Here is a 19,531-nt window from a genome sequence, read left to right on the forward strand (position 1 = left end):
TACAGTGGCAGAGAAATGAAGAAACTTCGGCAGCCCCTTGGACAATGTATATTTATAAATATTATTAGGGTTGTTTGCGAGCTAGTGGGGGAGAAAAGTGACAGCAACAACACAAACAACGGTGTACATTTCTGAGACATAGGAGATATGCCTTAATGTTGTGGAATTGAGACGGGGGGGGTGTTGACAACAAATTCAGATGTATTGCGGCGAATACCCAATCGCTAAATTAAACCAGGCTGACATTTCTGGAAGGTTGAGGAATAATGCACTCAATATATTTTCCACTGTTCAATCAGCAAACGCATTGTGTGCATGTGTCTGTGTCTGTGTCGCTGTGTGTGTAATGCAATCTAATCAAGTGATCGTTTCTCCAGTGTGCTGTCTCAAGGAAAGAACACAATGAAAGCCATTTAGATGCAAAACGTTAAAAAAAAACAGATTAGACTGCAGATTATTATTATTTGCCTAAAAACTATTGCTCATCCCTGGTATTACAATATTTAAATGCTAATATGGGTTAGTCTGCAATCCATTTCAAAAAGAGAAACAACTTAGACCAACAAAAAGGGCCCCCAGTTCATTTGCGAGGCTGTATAATTTTGAAATCCTTCATTGGAAAAGTGTTCCAATTTGCATGCAAGAATTGTGTCAACAATTTATAGCCTTTCCAAATCACAGCCTATTAGCGAAGTCAATGCTGAAAAAAAATATGTAAGCCATAAAAAAAGATGACCTTACTTGTAGATTCGGGGACAAACTGACTAGACTAGAATCTTTTAAAAGGGAAAGGAGAAGAAAGGGGAGGGAGGAGAGGGAGAGATGCATGAGAGGAACACGACTCACAAAGCGTAATAATATAAAGGGCGTACTTACCGTGACTTTGCTCCCAGTGATCTGCATGCAGCGGTCAGCGGAGAGGAGTTAATGTGCAAAAAGACAACAAACGGCACAATCATTAGTAGGCCAAGAATGTCCTCTCAAATATAAGAGGTATCAAGCGCACCTTATTCTGACATTACATAGGCTACACACTGTGCTCACACGGCTACATACACTACTAAACACTTATAGGGTAACATAGCTGAACTAAAAGTTGAGGGTGCATCATGGTAAGATAGTGTCTGTTCGTTTGGCAGCCATTTTAAAAGAATATGGAGTCTCCTGTTCACTTGGCCTCTATGTGAGTCGGTTCCTATTTTAATATTTTTTTTTACATTTTGGGACTGTTTTTATATTTGTGGACTTTAATTAGCCTGTACATGATCTCAATGTTAATGACAATATAATATAATATTAAAAGAGACAGTTCAAATGATCTGTATCATGATTTAACAAACATTTTCAGATCAGTTTATTCAGTTTGTTCACAGTCCAACAAACTGTCATTTTGAAAAACGTCAAAATTTGACACAAATCCAATTGTCTTTGCGCTTGATTTATTTCCCATGGAATTAACCCCTAAAATGGCAGTTTGTCCACAGCAAAACAAACAGGTTGCTCTCATCTCCCAAAGGCCAAAAATCAATCAGCTGCCATCTGTGCTTGACTTCAGGTGTCAGATTTAGCGACGCCGCGTAGCACCTTGGAGCTCATGCAGTCGGCATGATTTCTGGAGTTTAACCTTGTTATCTGCCAATAGTGGCGGGCAGTGGGGAGCGTTTTCTCTATTACGGCAGCGTGTCTCGCAGTGGGTGGGTGTCTGTCAGTCTAGTAAATGTATTCTAATCTGCAGCTGAGCACAACCCTCTCTCTCGCCCGCCAGCTGCACTCCGAGAAGCACCGTGCAGTGTACACTGATCACAGGAAGTTACAAAGTCACTGCACATCAAGACAGCGAAGACATACTCTCTCTCTCCATCGCTTGATCTCTCTCTCTCTGCCTCTCATTCCATCTTTCTCTCTCTTTCTCTCAATCACTCGCTCTATCACACTTTCTGTCTTCTCTGCATTCCTTCACTCACTCACTCTCTCGCTCCCTTCTTTCTCTTTCTTCCTCCCTGGCTCTCTGTAGTCGACTGTAATTCCCTCGCTCTCATTCTTTCTCTCGCTCTCTTTATCAATCTCTCTCTCCATCTCCCTCTCTCCCACTCTCCCATTTGACGCTCGGCTTCCCTCTCCTCTATCAGAGTTTATGGCGGCAATAAAGTCAGTTTGAACTGTGTTGCCGCTTGATCATGTGCACTGTGCTTTTCACCATAAATCCACATTTCCCCAGTCGTCCTCTGATGAATCTAGCGTATCATTGTCTAACTTTGAGGATATCTTCACACGGTCTGGTTATTATCGGGAGAATCGGGACCTTGAATCACATAGAGGTGAGTGACTACTGTCTCCAGCATTGTTCTGGTGTTGTTTTAGTGTTGATGAGAATACATGGTGAGAAAATTAAACATGTTTCTTTTCTGACTTGTTGTTTTGGCGGCTTGACCAAAAAGATCAGACATTATCTTGAAAATCCCCAAGTAGCATCACTGTCAGGGAGGAGCTCAAGGGGGAATAGCGCTTTATGTGCTAACATCCATTTCCCCACGCAAGGTAACACCTCATTCTCGCTAAAACTGTGACAGAATACCTGTAAATTCTAAGAGAAAAAAACGACCTAAAGGTAGTCCTAATAATAATTGGACTAATGCTTGGTTATTGTTGGATGTGTGTATGCTAATGAGCAGCTCTAGTGCTCCATTATAGAACAACTCCCTAGTAAACAAACTTCTGAAGGAAATGTCATCAGGAGCGGTGGCATTTATTTATATTCTCCCCTCACTATCATTAGCATTAGCATCATTTCTCATATGGTGTGGGGGAAATAAAGTTATTTATTCATTAGAGAAGATAACAGTGTGACAGGAGAAGAATAACAAGGCCTTCATTCTCTGACGAATTGTCAGGCTTCACTGCGAGAACGGGGTGGCACATTGGTGATTGGTCAAATCACTCTTTGAAATACCATGGTATTTATTATTGATGGGGCACGTTGGTAATTGGTCAAATCCCTTTTAAATACCAGCATGTGAATTTCAAATTGTGCTAGTACAAAGGCAGCAAAATGGTTGCTCAATACATTTGACTAGTTGCCTCTCAAGACCCGGCCGTCACACTCATCCTCATCGTGAACATTTTGAATTGGAACAGAGAAATCATTTGCAAGGTGAGAGAGAGGCAAAAGTTTTTCTTTCCCACTCGTAAGAAAAGATAAATGATTGCGTTAGTGTGAAAGGCATGCATTTGGCACATTTAATGACACTGGCATACATTTGTCAGAAATCATTTAAGACAGAACAAAAGAGAAAAGGGCGGGGGGAAAAGCACCTCGTGCAAAGTTAATGGCAAAGGACATCCAAACTTGCTGCAAGAGCCATGCTGGATTTCACTGTACAGAGGTCATATTCAAATAAACAGGGTCAATGGCAATATTACAAATCATCTCATTTGAAACGACATTGGCTGAATCCCAAATGGCACCCTATTTCCTACGTAGTACACCAGCCTCCTATGGGCCCTGGTCATACGAGGTGCACTGCATAGGTATTAGGGTGTCTTTTGGGACACAGGCAGTACGGTGTGTGTTTCGTGTTGGGGGATAACTTGAAAAACTCCCACAGATGCATACTGGTAGTAAATGGAAAGAGTTCTCAATCTTGCCCGGTGATAAACTAGAGAGGTGACAAGACATGAAAAATACAACTCTCAAGAGGAGCCATGTTTGGAGAGAATACACAAACTAATAATCAGTCCCACGCTCCCATTAGCTAGCTAGTGTTTTTTGGCCTAATAGCCTCAGGGAAATATAATACAAGTTAATGGCCTTATTTTTCATAGTGGAATGATAACAACAATGTCTTGGATGAATAGATTTGCCTAGTTAAATAAAGGTTCAATTAAAGAAAGATAGACAAATAAAAAGATTGGGGGAATAAATAATAATGACATTATCCAGAACAATAAAGGTATAATAACTCTAAATCTCTCTATATTGGAACACAAAAAGGATCTCAAAAAGGGTGCATTTGGTTTGGTAGTTAAATCTAAAATGGTGATCCCCTCCCTATACTGGTGCTCAGGTCTGTTGAGACTGACAGTCAAGCAAAAAGGCCAAGGACGTTGGAGACATGTTTGTCGCTCCACTAATATTTGCACTTTATACCTCCATTCCTAATGTAATCATTCTGTGAATTAGCTTAAACTACATTTTAGGTAGAGGGAGAGCTGATGGAACTCCCTATTGCCTTACAATATAGATAATAAACAGATCTCATTGCTTTGATGATATTCTCTTTTTGCCATTATACTTTAAACATTTCTATGATCTCTGTTAGTTGGTGGCAATGATCTAGTCGAGAACAGAAAGACACACAGGAAAGAGGTGACTTGGTGTGAGAGTGAGTGCACGTTATTAGTCCATTTTCCTGCAAAAGGAAAAGTCCCTTGAAAGCATTCAGGCATACAAAGAAGACCTTAAAACTGTTAGAGGAAGAGAACGCACAAAGATTTAATTAAGGCACATATTAGTTGGAAAAACACCCCACCACAAGATCCCAAAAATGAACCCAAAAACTAAATGCAAATATTGTCAGACCATACCATGGTAATATCCAATCTAGTACCATGTCTCAATTTCCCTCTATCACGTGTCAATTGCCTGTCAATTACGGATTACTAGTAGCGAACAAGTAGTTAAATCAACAAAAAATGTATTACATTTTTTTTGCCTTCGTCCTTCAAGTATGAACAAAAATCATCCTTGAAAAGGCACACAATCACACGTCGCTCACCGAAACTCTTATTCCCTATATAGTGCACTACTTTTGACCACGACCCATAGGGCTCTGGTGAAAAGTAGAGCACAAGATAGGGAAAAGGGTGCCATGTGGGACATAAACTAACCCACAGCATACTCTTCACCTACAGGAGTCTAATTGGCCAGAGTAATGTTATGTCTATCATTATTTACAGAAACCAGTAGGGATGGATTGGGTTTCTAACAGGGGGTGAGGATTTGCTCTGCCATGTTGAAGAGAGGCACTTATCACACAGAAACACATCTGTCCCCTAGACTGCTAAGCTCGCCTAGTGTGTGTGTGTGTGTGTGTGTGTGTGTGTGTGTGTGTGTGTGTGTGTGTGTGTGTGTGTGTGTGTGTGTGTGTGTTGTGTGTGGTGTGTGTGTGTGTGTGTGTGTGTGTGTGTGTGTGTGTGTGTGTGTGTCTGTGTCTCTATATTCTATTCTGAAATCCATCCAACGGGCTCCCACCTACAGGGCCTATAGAATGTGAGGGGTAGGGAGGACGCTGAAAGACAGCCGAGCCCTACTGCCTTTCACCCAGACAGAGGGTACTGTTAATTTGAATAATACAGCAGTGCTCACAAAGCATAATGGGCCCAGTGAAGAATTCAATAATCTCTGATCATCATCATTATTAATAATGCCACTTAATTACCATATCAATGAGAGGGGTAATAAATGATCATGTCAAAGGCCAGCGAGTGACTTGATAGAGGAGTCTATGAGTAAATGCGAGCCTACCCTCAGTAGGGGCCTTAAACTTCATAAAGAGAATTCACCTTATATAACCCTGGGATTTACACTCCTAAAAAGTGCTGGGTTATTGGTTTAGATTGTTGAAAGTGTAAAGCGATGCGTTCCAAATTCGAATGAAAACTTGTTCCTTCCCCAATATTAAGCAACTGAGAGTTACGTTTGCGCTACAACAAAAGCGGTTTGATAAGCACTCGGGGGGGGGGTTGAAAAAATGTAATGGAAGCAGTAATCAGAGATTAGGGGCTCAAGCAAGGATAGCGAGACGGAGTGAGAGTGTGAAAGAGTGGTAGAGAGAGAGGGGCACAGAAAGAAAGTAGATCAGGTTAAGCTCATTATTCCGTAGTGTCTTGGTAGTGTACAATGTCATATTTTTCAGCCCACTACACTGGGTGAGAGCAGCTAAGAAAGCCCATTGGTTACAATAAAATGCAGAAAGCCCATTAGTTTCATTACAGATCTATAATACAGAAAGACCATTCGTTTACAACAACGACTTACAGATTTGGCGGTGGTGGAGATGTACTGGACAACCATCTCTCGCTTGGTGCTCAGGTCCTTCCCACGCAGGGGGGCTTTACGCTCCTCATTCAGGTTCATGTCCTCCTGAGGAAACAAACAAAGAAAGTGAGGATAAATGACTACTACACATCATGGGGCAATTATGGCCATTTTCAATCCATTAAGACTCTACCAACGGCACTTAAAGGATGTCAACACTCTTTACTCAAATGGAAACAGTCAATTATTATCCCACTGTTTGCTGCTGCCAAAGATTCAACCGTATAACAAGGGTCTCAAGTGTATGTTACACTAGAAAAGGTCACGCTTGGGTCATAGCACTTTATGTCCAGCTTCTGTGTTTTAGTTGAGGGTACACAGTCCCTCTTTCTCTCTATAGGCAATGTGACAGACAGCCATCGCGACAGGGGGTAATGAAGACAATCCCACAGCTAGTGACATGAATAACTACCCCTGGAAACAGAAGTGAGGCCAAAGTATGACACATCACCCTCTGTTATACAGTAGAGTGAATATCATACAACACCGCCTGTAAAGTGGAATGGTAAGGTAGATTACCATACAACAATATCATTAAGCAGTGCCTGGATAGACAGTGGCTTATGTCTCTTTTGCTATTATCTTCAGCATACATTCTACGTTTTATTCTGCACTGCAAAAAAAGGCCCTTTCTTGTCAAAGAGATGAGGGGATGGTGGGAGGGACGCAAGGAGTGAGGGAGGGATGGAACGAAGGGCACTAAAAGCAGGGGAATGACATGATGAGGATAGCAGGAGGATGGGAGGATGTTTATTCGGAGCCTTCTCAGACAAAGGTATGGACTGAATGACAGAAAAACACATGGCTGAAGTCATATGGCTGAGTGGAGCTGCTGCGAAACCATGCTGCCATCTAGTGGGAGAAAGTATGGTGCATTCTGTACAGTGATTTGGCTGAGCTTCTTTTGCTGTATGGTGAAGGTGTTGAATGTAAAGCCTAGAATGTAAAATCGAGATAGGCCTCGTCCTAAATGGCAACATATTCCCTACCTATATAGTGCACTACTTTTTGAGTCCTATGGACCCTTGTCAAAAGTAGTGCACTATGAAGGAAATAGGGTGCCATTTTTGGACACAACCACAGATAAATCAACCATATGTTACCTATATGTTCACTGCATGATCTAACATTTGGTGAAAAGATTTACATTCCCGTTCCTTTATTTTCTTTAGTTCAGTTTGTAGACTGGTACAGTATAGTCTGTGGCTGTTGAAAGACACTAGGTACAGCATCATGGATATTACCATTAATGGTATCATGACCCAATGTCCTCCTCCTCCACCTCCTCCACTTCCCTCTACATTTGGTCTCAGTAAATACACCAAGAGTTGGGGCGCACTCGTGGAAGGAAACTTTACCAATTGCCCGTTTTCTAAATACCCGGGACCGGAATAGTTTTTAATTAACCTCTGAACTCTGCTAATTTGTCCGGTTAAACGGCATTCAATAAACGAGGCAAAACGCGGAGCGGAGAATAGAGGGGGGAATGTGGGGGAGAGACAGCAGGGCCTGAGGGTTACTCGTCAGGGTCGACTAGAAGAGAGAGAGAGGCCTCTGTTCTGCCACCCAAAAATGATTAATTATACTATTATTAATTATATCCTCGCAGGTCTACATGGAAGAATCACAACATATCCCTGGCAGCAGACTCAGGTAATTGAAACGTTTACACAGGCACCCTACAAACTGTGTGTGGAGTTATTTGTGTGTGTGTGTGTGTGTGTGTGTGTGTGTGTGTGTGTGTGTGTGTGTGTGTGTGTGTGTGTGTGTGTGTGTGTGTGTGTGTGTGTGTGTGTGTGTGTGTGTGTGTCTGTCTGTCTGTCTGTCTTTCTGTCTGTCTGCGTGTCTGTCTGTCTGTCTGTCTGCGTGTCTGTCTGCGTGTCTGTCTGCGTGTCTGTCTGCGTGTCTGTCTGCGTGTCTGTCTGCGTGTCTGTCTGCGTGTCTGTCTGCGTGTCTGTCTGCGTGTCTGTCTGCGTGTGTCTGTCTGTCTGTATTATTATTATTATTATTATTATTGCGTGTGTCTGTCTGTCTGTCTGTCTGCGTGTGTCTGTCTGTCTGCGTGTGTCTGTCTGTCTGTCTGCGTGTGTCTGTCTGTCTGTCTGCGTGTGTGTGTCTGTCTGCGTGTGTGTGTCTGTCTGCGTGTGTCTGTCTGCGTGTGTCTGTCTGCGTGTGTCTGTCTGCGTGTGTCTGTCTGCGTGTGTCTGTCTGCGTGTGTGTCTGTCTGCGTGTGTCTGTCTGCGTGTGTCTGTCTGCGTGTGTCTGTCTGCGTGTGTCTGTCTGCGTGTGTGTCTGTGTTCTTTCATGTTGCCTGACGGTTCTACCCACCTCTGCTTGGCTGGCCTAACAGTCAAACGGACTGGGTCTTAACTCTGTATCACCTGATTCAGCATTCAGAGCTACTACTGTAGGAAACAACGTGAGACAGACAAAATAACTGCTTTGGATACGTCAGAAATCACAAAGCAATGTGGAGAGATGTGCTGCCTGTGAACACAGCTTGGGGCTTCCAATGGCTTTCTTTGCCAGGGATAATGAATGGGGTGCCGACATATCTGTCTGCTGTTGAAAAGGACATGGACAAGGGAAAAGGTTGAGTACGAGAGAAGTATGTTGAGAAGGAGAGAAAACATTGTTTTAATTTGCTTCGACTGTGACAAATCTGTGACAAAATTATCTTCTCCGGTGCCCCAAAGTTTAATTCATGGAGTTTAGGGGCACATCTTGGCTCTCCTCCTCTGTGGTTTAAGTGCCCGTCATGTTCAGACAGAGAAAGTGTAACTGCAATGGAGGATCACAGCGGCTGTTATTACGGAGAATGCTGCTCCTGGCAATGAGGCATAGGCACATAAAGGCTCAAACTAGCCTCATCAGCACAGTAATGGTCACTTTCGCTCACTCAGTCTCTCTCGCAGTCTCTCTCTCTCTCTCTCTCACACACACACACATACACCAATTCTATCTCTCTCTGAAGTTGTCAGTGACAACTAGGAGGGAGGATGATATTTTGGATGTATTCCCTGCAAAATCTGTAGATATGAATCATAAAGAGCTCATAAAACTAAAAACTACAACAGCAGGTGAAGGCATGTTGATGGCAAGAGTTCACAGATTGTAAGTCAATTTCAGGTATTCTCTCTCTAGAATACCTGGAATACGACAGAGATACGGCAATATAACATACGGCAATATAACAGACAGCCATAGCAATAGGAGGTAATGTCGACAAGCCCACAAGGTAGTGACAGTAATAACTACCGCTTGGAAACAGAAGAGTGAGGATGGAGTATGATGTATCAATTGGCCCTGGTCGAAAGTAGTGCACCATATACAATGCCATTTGGGATGCAGAAATGGAAATGATCATCCACAATACAGACAGGTTTGTATGATATGCACTCTGCTCTATAACAGAGCGTGATAGGGTGCCAATTGCGACACATCACTTGGAACATTCTGTGCCAACATGTAGGAGAGTGGATTGACAAAAGTGTATGCATGTGTGATGCTGGGTAGTGATGGGTCAAAAAAAGAAAATAAAGACAATTCCATACAGTTACATATTGCAATATTATATCTATCGTTTTTGTTTAAAAAAATAAATTGCCACTGTAGGTAGCATTAGCTAGAGCTAGTCGGCTGTACCTGAGCCAAAACTCCGGTATTTTTCATCCTATAGCTTGTTCTCCAACTTTAAATAGTGTTTTCAGCACTTTTATTTCCCTGGCTGATCAAAACGTGTTTTCTCATGCGCTCATTTACATTTACATTTTTTTACATTTAAGTCATTTAGCAGACGCTCTTATCCAGAGCGACTTACAAATTGGTGCATTCACCTTATGACATCCAGTAGAACAGTCACTTTACAATAGTGCATCTAAATCTTAAAGGGGGGTGAGAAGGATTACTTATCCTATCCTATCTCTCTGCAGCAGACATATAGTAAAGCTATTAGTTTGGAACATCAAATCTCAATCAAATTGCAGCATCGAATTGCAATACAAAGAATCATAAGAATTGTGAGAATCGCAGTCGTATCGGCACCTAAGTATAGTTATAATATTGTATCATGAGGTCCCTGGCAATTCACAGCCCTAATGCTGCTGCCTATGGCTCATTCCCCTCACTGTTTGTCCGCATCTAACGTGCTTCACAGCGGTCGGCCAGGCGAGAGACAATCGTTCCAATAACAAAGTTCACACACAGAGATACGTGTGGTCTAAAGGGCATGGTCTGGACAAGACAAGGAGTGACCTGTCCGTCTGTCCATTAATCTGTCATGGCACGTCCTCGACGGTCGTTACAACCCCTTCCTTCTCCCTCCTAGTCCTACCCTTGTACAGGATAAATGTGTCTGAATATTAATGGTAAATGGGGCGATGGAGATGGAGATGATGGGGAAGGGTACAGATTCATAAAGAGGGGAGTTTGCCGCTGGCTAAATGAGGATGTAAACGTGTGTGTCAAATCGCGGCTTGCTGTTTTCACAGCACCACGTCCCTCAAGAATTCTGCCACCGCGCCGCCTCCTCGCCAAAGACTCTCCCTCCAATGGGAGATTTCAGAGGATTTACCACTGTGAATTTATATCAGGGGCTCCAACTCCGGGGTCCAGCTGTGCACATCTAAAGAACCCAAGGACACCGCACAAGACTACACACACTCTCCTTGTGGCAGAGTGGAAGCCACGGCAACCGTAATGTGGCTCGCAGGCAGGCAGCAGCTACTGGTTTAACATGACCAATACTGTAACACTAACAATAGCACTAGCACAAACACTACAGTGACACTAACACACACACACACACACACACACGACACCCTACAGTACACACTACCACTACAAATACTAACACAAACACTACACTCTACAGTACACACTACCCCTACTAATACTAACACAAACACTACACCCTACAGTACACAATACCACTACTAATACTAACAAACACTACACCCCACAGTACACACTACTACTACTAACACAAACACTACACCCTACAGTACACACTACCACTACTAACACTAACACAAACACTACACCCTACAGTACACACTACTACTACTAACACAAACACTACACCCTACAGTACACACTTCCACTACTAACACTAACACAAACACTACACAGTACACACTACCACTACTAATACCAACAAAAACACTACACCCTACAGTACACACTACTACTACTAACACAAACACTACACCCCACAGTACACACTACTACTACTAACACAAACACTACACCCTACAGTACACACTACCACTACTAACACTAACACAAACACTACACCCTACAGTACACACTACTACTACTAACACAAACACTACACCCTACAGTACACACTTCCACTACTAACACTAACACAAACACTACACCCTACAGTACACACTACTACTACTACTAACACAAACACTACACCCTACAGTACACACTACTACTACTAACACAAACACTACACCCTACAGTACACACTTCCACTACTAACACTAACACAAACACTACACAGTACACACTACCACTACTAATACCAACAAAAACACTACACCCTACAGTACACACTACTACTACTAACACAAACACTACACCCTACAGTACACACTTCCACTACTAACACTAACACTACACAGTACACACTACCACTACTAATACCAACAAAAACACTACACTCTACAGTACACACTACCACTTCTAATACTAACAAACACTACACCCCACAGTACACAATACCACTACTAATACTAACAAACACTACACCCCACAGTACACAATACCACTACTAATACTAACACAAACACTACACTCTACAGTACACACTTCCACTTCTAACACTAACACAAACCCTACAGTACACAATACCACTACTGTTACACGAACACTACACCCTACAGTACACACTACCACTACTAATACTAACACAAACACAAACACTAACACAAACACTACACACTACCACTACTAATACTAATGCTAACACAAACACAAACACTACACGCTACAGTACACACTACCACTACTAATACTAACACAAACACTACACCCCACAGTACACAATACCACTACTAATACTAACACAAACACTACACCCTACAGTACACACGACCACTACTAACACTAACACAAACACTACACCCTACAGTACACACTACCACTACTGTTACACAAACTAATGTCATAATGTTTTGTATTCTGTGATGTCATTAAAAAGTGTTATAAAGGAAATACTGTAACTTGAAAAGTATACACACTCCATGAATGAAGTCTGCATCCTTAACATTCTATCTGAAAAATTATGAAAGTGTCTTTGTTAAGATAGGAATGTGATTTTAGGAACCACAAGAGAATTTGTCCCCTAAAATCTTTGCATAGTAAGTTTCCACGCCCCGAGTGAAGTCAGAGAGCATGTCAGCCTGATGGAGCAATCCCCTTCGGCCAGAGTGCATAAAAGGATTGGTGGAGAAATTAACATTAGACCATAAAAGTGTAGAGCGGTATCTACACGTTTGAAATGGTTGGAACTTTGAACCTCAACATGAGGTGAAGAAAATAAACTCACCTCCCAGACCAGAGAGGTGTGTTGAGTTGCAGCTCATGTCCAGAGTAGTTTGAACCTTGAAAAGCAAATTTAAGTGGGACCATCCTACTACTCTTTTCAAATCACTGTATGCTACTACTCTCACACCAATGGGAACCATCGACACGACTGTCTAGCCTATCTTCCAATGAGCATCTTCCAGAGTGAACAACAGTAGAAGACAGTTGGACAATCAGAGCCTTACAAGCGTGCAGCTGAAAGGCCAACCCATCACCCTTCCTAAGGAGGGCTAGTTCCAATAGAGACAGATGCTCACGTAAATACATTCATGATTTCTTACTCCAAATGGGCGGTGGTACGTGTGTAAAGTATATGACTACTGTGAGAATGGTTTCTAAAATGTATCGACAAGAAGTGTCTATTTTTCTTTCTCACTCTCTCTCTCCCTCTCCATGTCGATGTGTAAAACGCCACCATATTGTGTCAGTCTGCTTGTGACCTTTTTCTCATGTATTAAGTTGGTATGTTTATTCTGTGTTATTATTTAGTTCGCTTGTAAATAAATAAATAGACCAATTTATGTAGTACTGATTCATAAGTAAGGCTGGGGTTATTACAGATCCAAGAAGGTTACGACTGTTCAGAATGAGGATATGATAAGAGGTTCTGTTTAATATGTTGACTGTTTTATGGACGTGATAGGTAAAAGACCTTTAGAGTTTCATTCGGGAGATGGTAACTCTTTGAACAACTGCTCTCGCGGTGCCCCAAATTCCTAATGAATTTACACGATTCGTTTAAATCGGGTAACAATTAAAGTTAGTTGATTCGATAAATAACATTGATCAGATTATTGAAAGTAAAGTCACGATAACACTGAAGGAAAATCACATTTGGATTTGTCTTAGTCATTAAAGCACAACACAGGGGGTTGACCAAGGAGCCCCCCAACACCCTGACTTGAAACTAGAGCGTTAAAGCTGCCATGTTATCAATCAATAAGAGCATGGGGATACGAGGAGATACACAGAGAACAACAAAATGCTACGTTTTTCTAAAGCAACGGCAAACCTTCTTTATTGAGTATCTCTGTATTGAGACTACGATTATGCAGTTTGAATATCATTTGATTTAGCTACTCCAATTCAAGCTAATATAAATAAAGTTCCATTTCTGCATTATAATTTCAACATAGGCTGCTGTTAGTACCTTCGCTATGAAAATGCTCTACAATCTATAGATAGGGGCATGTTGGTGCTGGCAGCTTCAAAAGCACGTAAAGGTAATGCAAACAAACCCCTTTCCTTCATTGTAATTAAGCTTTCAGTGAAGGTTCTCAGCGCAACACATTTTTCAGCCGCTGAGAAACATGCCTTTCCTGTCATCGAAGCCTGAGTTTAATGTCACAGCGTGGTGAGCACAAACACAGTAATTGAGAGGTGAGCTGGATGAGACGAGGTGAGGCAACAAAAAAAATAGACTGATCGTGATAAAAAAACAGGAGAGAATCTGCATCACTTTGGCTCCCGCAACAATAATCATTATATGAAAAACGGTATACAGAGTGACACACACACACACACACACACACACACACACACACACACACACACACACACACACACACACACACACACACACACACACACACACACACACACACACACACACACACACGGAGAGCCAACCAGAGCCCATTTCTGTGGAATTAAAGAGCAGGGGTTGTAAAAAGACGTTTGACCTTGGAGATGAGTACGAGTTGAACTTAAAATTCAACAAAGTCCGTCATCAACAAGGGGAAATGTTTTCACCTGTAAATTCATTCATTTTTACATAACCTATGGTTTGTTATTAAAGGTCCATGGTAGCTATTACTTATGAGTCTGGCAAGCAAGACTTGTCAGACTACCTAGTACTTGGGGCTCGCCTTGAGTCTAAAAACAAGGCGAACAAAGCGTAAAGATGGGGGGGGTTAGGTCATGCATTATTTTTCCCTCTCCTTTCATCAAGTCAAGCAAAACCCCACAAGGGGGCAATATTGAGCTTTGAACAGAGAGTTCCATGGGAATGCTCATTGATCAACCCATCATCTCCTACTAAAACCATGTCACATGTGTCTGTGGGACCACAAATACCCTTGCCTCACAACTAGCAAGGACAGGACACCATGTACGTTGCATGCCATGTATAATTACATGTAACTGCAAAGTGATCAGAAGCTACAATTATTTCAAATTCAAGTATCGTCGTATAATGTAGGCTGTTAGTTGTTATTAGTGGAGTAATCTTCTCTTCTCAATGACGAAGATTCACAGACGGCTGGGCTGGCAAGCTAAAGGCTCGACTTCTTCTTACTTGGATATAAACTGCTACTCACACTCAACAGAGACGTGGAAGACACACGACAACAGGTTGAACTGATGCAAATTCACGGTTTATTATCACACTATGCTAGATACGCACACTCATATAATTCATAACACAAAGGGAGGAGCTCGAACATCATGTTAAAGCCATATGAGTGTTACACCATTTTCTATTGAATATCACAGGGTAGAAGACAGGCATTTATAGTGAATCTTTACTGGTAACAGGAGAGAGCTATGAGTAACACTGTAATTAAAGTAACCAAACTCGTTGTATCACCCTCGCTATTTTATGGTTGTCTAGTAGTTACCAGTGATGTGTATAAACCTTGGATGACAGACATGGGATCGCTGTAATGAGGCCACCGTGCAGTCATCGTGGTACTCCTCTAATGTAAAAAATATTTTGGTAGCAATATCAATGCATTTACCCATAGGTTTATAGACCAATAAGACGGCCCCAAATGTGTTCAAATTCGGTGAAGGGTCGGAGAGGTACTCAGGTCCACACTCATTGAGGAAACTAAACTAAAATCTGTGGGTGTGGCGTAGCGTTTGGCCGGAGCAAGGAGTCTGGGTAGCCAGGCAAGCTCTCTGTAGCTCTGATGAGCTCTCTGTAGGAACTCTCTGTAGCTCTCTGATGGAGCTCTCTGTAGATCTCTGATGGAGCTGTCTGTAGCTCTGATGGTGCTCTCTGTAGCTCTCTGATGGAGCTCTCTGTAGCTCTCTGATGGAACTCTCTGATGGAGCTCTCTGATGGAGCTCTCTGATGGAGCTCTCTGTAGCTCTGATAGAGCTCTCTGTAGCTCTGATAGAGCACTCTGAAGCTCTCTGATGGAGCACTCTGAAGCTCTCTGATGGAGCTCTCTGATGGAGCTCTCTGATGGAGCTCTCTGATGGAGCTCTCTGATGGAGCTCTCTGTAGCTCTGATAGAGCTCTCTGTAGCTCTGATAGAGCACTCTGAAGCTCTCTGATGGAGCACTCTGTGGCTCTCTGATGGAGCACTCTGTGGCTCTCTGATGGAGCACTCTGTGGCTCTCTGATAGAGCACTCTGTAGCTCTCTGATGGATCACTCTGGAGCTCCCTGTTTGAACGAGGGCTGAGTCAAGTAAACTTGAGTTACCAAGTTAAGTGAGAAGTCACGACAGGGTTACGCTGATACACTCACTCCTGTCTCTCTCTTTGATCTATGTGCTCTCTATGCTGAGCGTCAGCGTGATTGTAGAGCTGTGACATGGCTCTGCGCAGCGAACCAGGTAAGTACTGTTCAGCAGAGGCTTAGCCTGAGCAGAGCTCCCTGCCTGCAGATTACGAAGAAGAGAAGAGTGGCGCATAGTATGAGACGCATAAGCACCCACATTAACATGATGTAAATATAGAGGGCAATAGAAAAGAATGTGCCACTGGCAAGCTGTCAACACATCACATCTACTGATATCATTATTATGACAACCAGTGGAGACAGAGATCCACCTAAAGATCAGACTCTCTGGTGAACAGTAAAATAACAATGCGATTGGTAGCTCGTACTAAAAAGGACCCACGGTGCGTTTCAGACATAGAAGCAGTAACCATGTCCATTCTACCCATTACATCTCTATGGTTCAAGACAAGTAGTGGTTGAAGGTGTAATCCCATAGTACATATACATTGAGTGTACAAAATGAACATGACATACAGACCAGATGAATCCAGGTGAAAGCCATGATCCCTTTTTTATGTCACTTGTTAAATCCACTTCAATCAGTATAGATGAAGGGGAGGAGACCGATTTAAAGAAGGATTTTTAAACCTCGAGACAATTGAGACATGGATTGTGCATGTGTTCCATTCAGAGGGTGAATGGGCAAGACAACAGATTTAAGTGCCTTTGAACTTGGTATGGCAGTAGGTGCCAGGCACACCGGTTCGTGTCAATAACTGCAACACTGCTAGGTTTTTGCTTAACAGTTTCCGGTGTGTATGAAGAATGATCCACCACCCAAAGGCTAATCCAGCCAATTTGACACAACTGTGGGAAGAATTGGAGTCAACCAGGGCCAGCGTCCCTGTGGAACGCTCTCGACACCTTGTAGAGTCCATGTTCTGATGTGCAACTCGATATTAGGAAGGTGTTCTTAATGTTTTGTAAACTCAGTGTACACTGCCAGGGACCTCACAATACCAATACGGATTGTAATATGGATTTTAATTCTCACGATTCTGTAGGTATTGCGATTAGATACCGCAATTTTATTGCAATTTGACGTTCCAAACACATTGCTCACTATATGTCTGCTGCAGAAAGACAAGAGAGATCAGTCAGGGAAATACTGTACTGAAAACAGGGACTCTACATTAATTCTTAGAGGGGAGCACTGTGGATAATGGTGGCTATATACACTTGGTTCAAAAGGATAGTTTACAGTATCGGACTTACCATCATCTTCTCAAAGAGGGCGTTGATCTCCTTCTCGGAGAGGTTCATGGAGCGGTCGTCGAAGAGAGGCTGGGGCATGGGCATCTCTACCTGAATGGACATGGGGTCTGTGGAGTGCTGGATCAGGGGCTTGTCCTTCTTATTCCCAGTCTTCCGGAAACTGGTGATCCGGTCACGCTGAAGGGGAAAGAGAGGGTGGCATTACCAAAGTGTGTATGGTAAGTGTTACGACATATAGTATTTAACTAGGAATATTTAGCTAGGCTTCAGGCTTTCTGAATGCTTACATACTGTAGAGTTGAGTGATACTGTCATATGCCTGCCATGTCTTTCAAGCTCCTTCCCAACCTTTAAACAGGCATCAGCTGGTTGGGATGCTACCACAGGCCAGCTAAAGTAAAGCGTTTTGCCTGTGACAAGGGGCGGACTGATAATGTATGCTCATCTTCTGCTATGTCGTTAAAAAAAATGATGTTAGATTAAATGATAATGTGCTTTAACAAGGGGTGTAACATTGCTTTCTCTATTTCAAACTTTGATGTATTAATCTGTACAGTTCATGTGTATCTGAATGAAAACATGGTACATAATAAAATGGTACACTGTTAAATACAGCGACGTCATCGATTTTACTTACCTTCACACTTACCATTAACCCTGTAGATTAGGATTGTTCAAAATCACAGACTGGTATGGGAGTCTGTATAACTTAAGTACATATGCCTCAGAAAGATACTCTCACAGACAGTACTCAGCTATTCTAGCTACACCGATGAATTAAGAACAAATGTCAATCACATAAGGAGAAATACATTCACCTGAGCTGTGCTTGATTTAGTTTGCAGGGGGCAATGGGACAAATGGAATCGTCCCAAAAGTGCAAACTGCAAGCGTTAAATCAAGCGCACCTCATATGTATTCAGGGCCGACGACAGAAGACAGACCAAGCTCAAACGATATACCGCCAGCAGCACACACCTTTGGTACACAGTCAGAAGAGGGTAAGTCCATGCACCAGTCGCTGTTAGTTAGTCGTCAGTGGTATTAGCTATATGGGTTTAGGGGTCATGCTTGTGTGAAATGAATGAATGAACACACATATGAAAAAGAGTAAGACAAATCAATTAATACGACATTTTATTAATGATAGCACACCTGAATCTACACTGAAATCATCGTGGACGGACCAGTGAAAGACAAACCAATGATGTTCAACATGATTGTAGAATCTACATGTAATACAATCCATTGAAACAGCACCAGTGTTTGACCCAAATAGAGTGTACTTGTTCTTTGTTAATGAATTATTAAGAGGAATAATAACAAATACAATATATAAATAAGCCTGTTGGATACTGTTGGGCTGATATTTGACTGATTAGGCTAGGCATTCATAAAAATAAATCATATTAAATTAAGTGATCATTTGGCCACATTAAATAACCATAAAATACTGTAATGACAGTAATACAGGAACCATACTTGGTTAACAGAGGGCACCGTGTCACTCTTGTTTCATTGATCCATCCACAGATTTCAGTTCAACATCCTGTGCAGCCATGACACAAAGAGAAGATGATGACGCGAAACAAAATACACAAAGAAATGAAAACAGGACGCCTTACCATGTCGTCAGCCAATGTTTTTATGTGTATGTTCTGTTGAAGGGAAGGCACATTGTGAAAAATAAGATCCAACTGAAAATGACAGCCCCATGGTGTGCATGTGAAGGAGAATATCCAAAATGTCACAATACACAGTAACAGATGGACATGCATGCAAACGTGACGGAAATGTCATAAAGCCTCAGACGAACCTATATGAATGAACCCATGAATAACCACACCTATGAATAACACCAATGCCAAAAGTATGCAAAGCTGCCATCAAGGCAAAGGGTGGCTACTTTGAAGAATCTCAAATATGAAATAGATTTTGATTTGTTGAACACTTTGTTGGTTACTACATGATTCCATATGATATTTCATAGTTTTGAAGTCTTTACTTCATTTTTAAATAGTAAAAATAAAGAAAAACCCTTGAATAAATAGGTTTATCGAAAAGTTTGACTGGTAATGTATGTTTCCCAAATTTGGACAGTACAGTACA

General features: G+C 42.1%; 1 protein-coding gene across 7 annotated transcripts in view; it reads right to left on the reverse strand.

The window, feature by feature from the left end:
- Positions 1-19,531, reverse strand: part of LOC118363647 (protein diaphanous homolog 2-like) — a 605,757-nt gene that overhangs the window by 561,766 nt on the left and 24,460 nt on the right. For 5 of the 7 annotated variants that reach the window (XM_035744729.2, XM_035744723.2, XM_035744725.2 and 2 more), the window contains exons 3-6: positions 19,048-19,080; positions 17,423-17,599; positions 6,038-6,142; positions 877-897 (exon numbers count right to left, since the gene is read on the reverse strand). In XM_035744729.2, coding sequence (XP_035600622.2) covers positions 877-897; positions 6,038-6,142; positions 17,423-17,599; positions 19,048-19,080 — 336 coding nt within the window. The remainder of the gene's footprint in view (positions 1-876; positions 898-6,037; positions 6,143-17,422; positions 17,600-19,047; positions 19,081-19,531) is intronic. The other 2 variants (XM_035744726.2, XM_035744727.2) reach the window with 2 other exon arrangements.

Source organism: Oncorhynchus keta, chromosome 30 (assembly GCF_023373465.1).
Source record: "Oncorhynchus keta strain PuntledgeMale-10-30-2019 chromosome 30, Oket_V2, whole genome shotgun sequence".
Taxonomy (NCBI): Eukaryota; Metazoa; Chordata; class Actinopteri; order Salmoniformes; family Salmonidae; genus Oncorhynchus; species Oncorhynchus keta.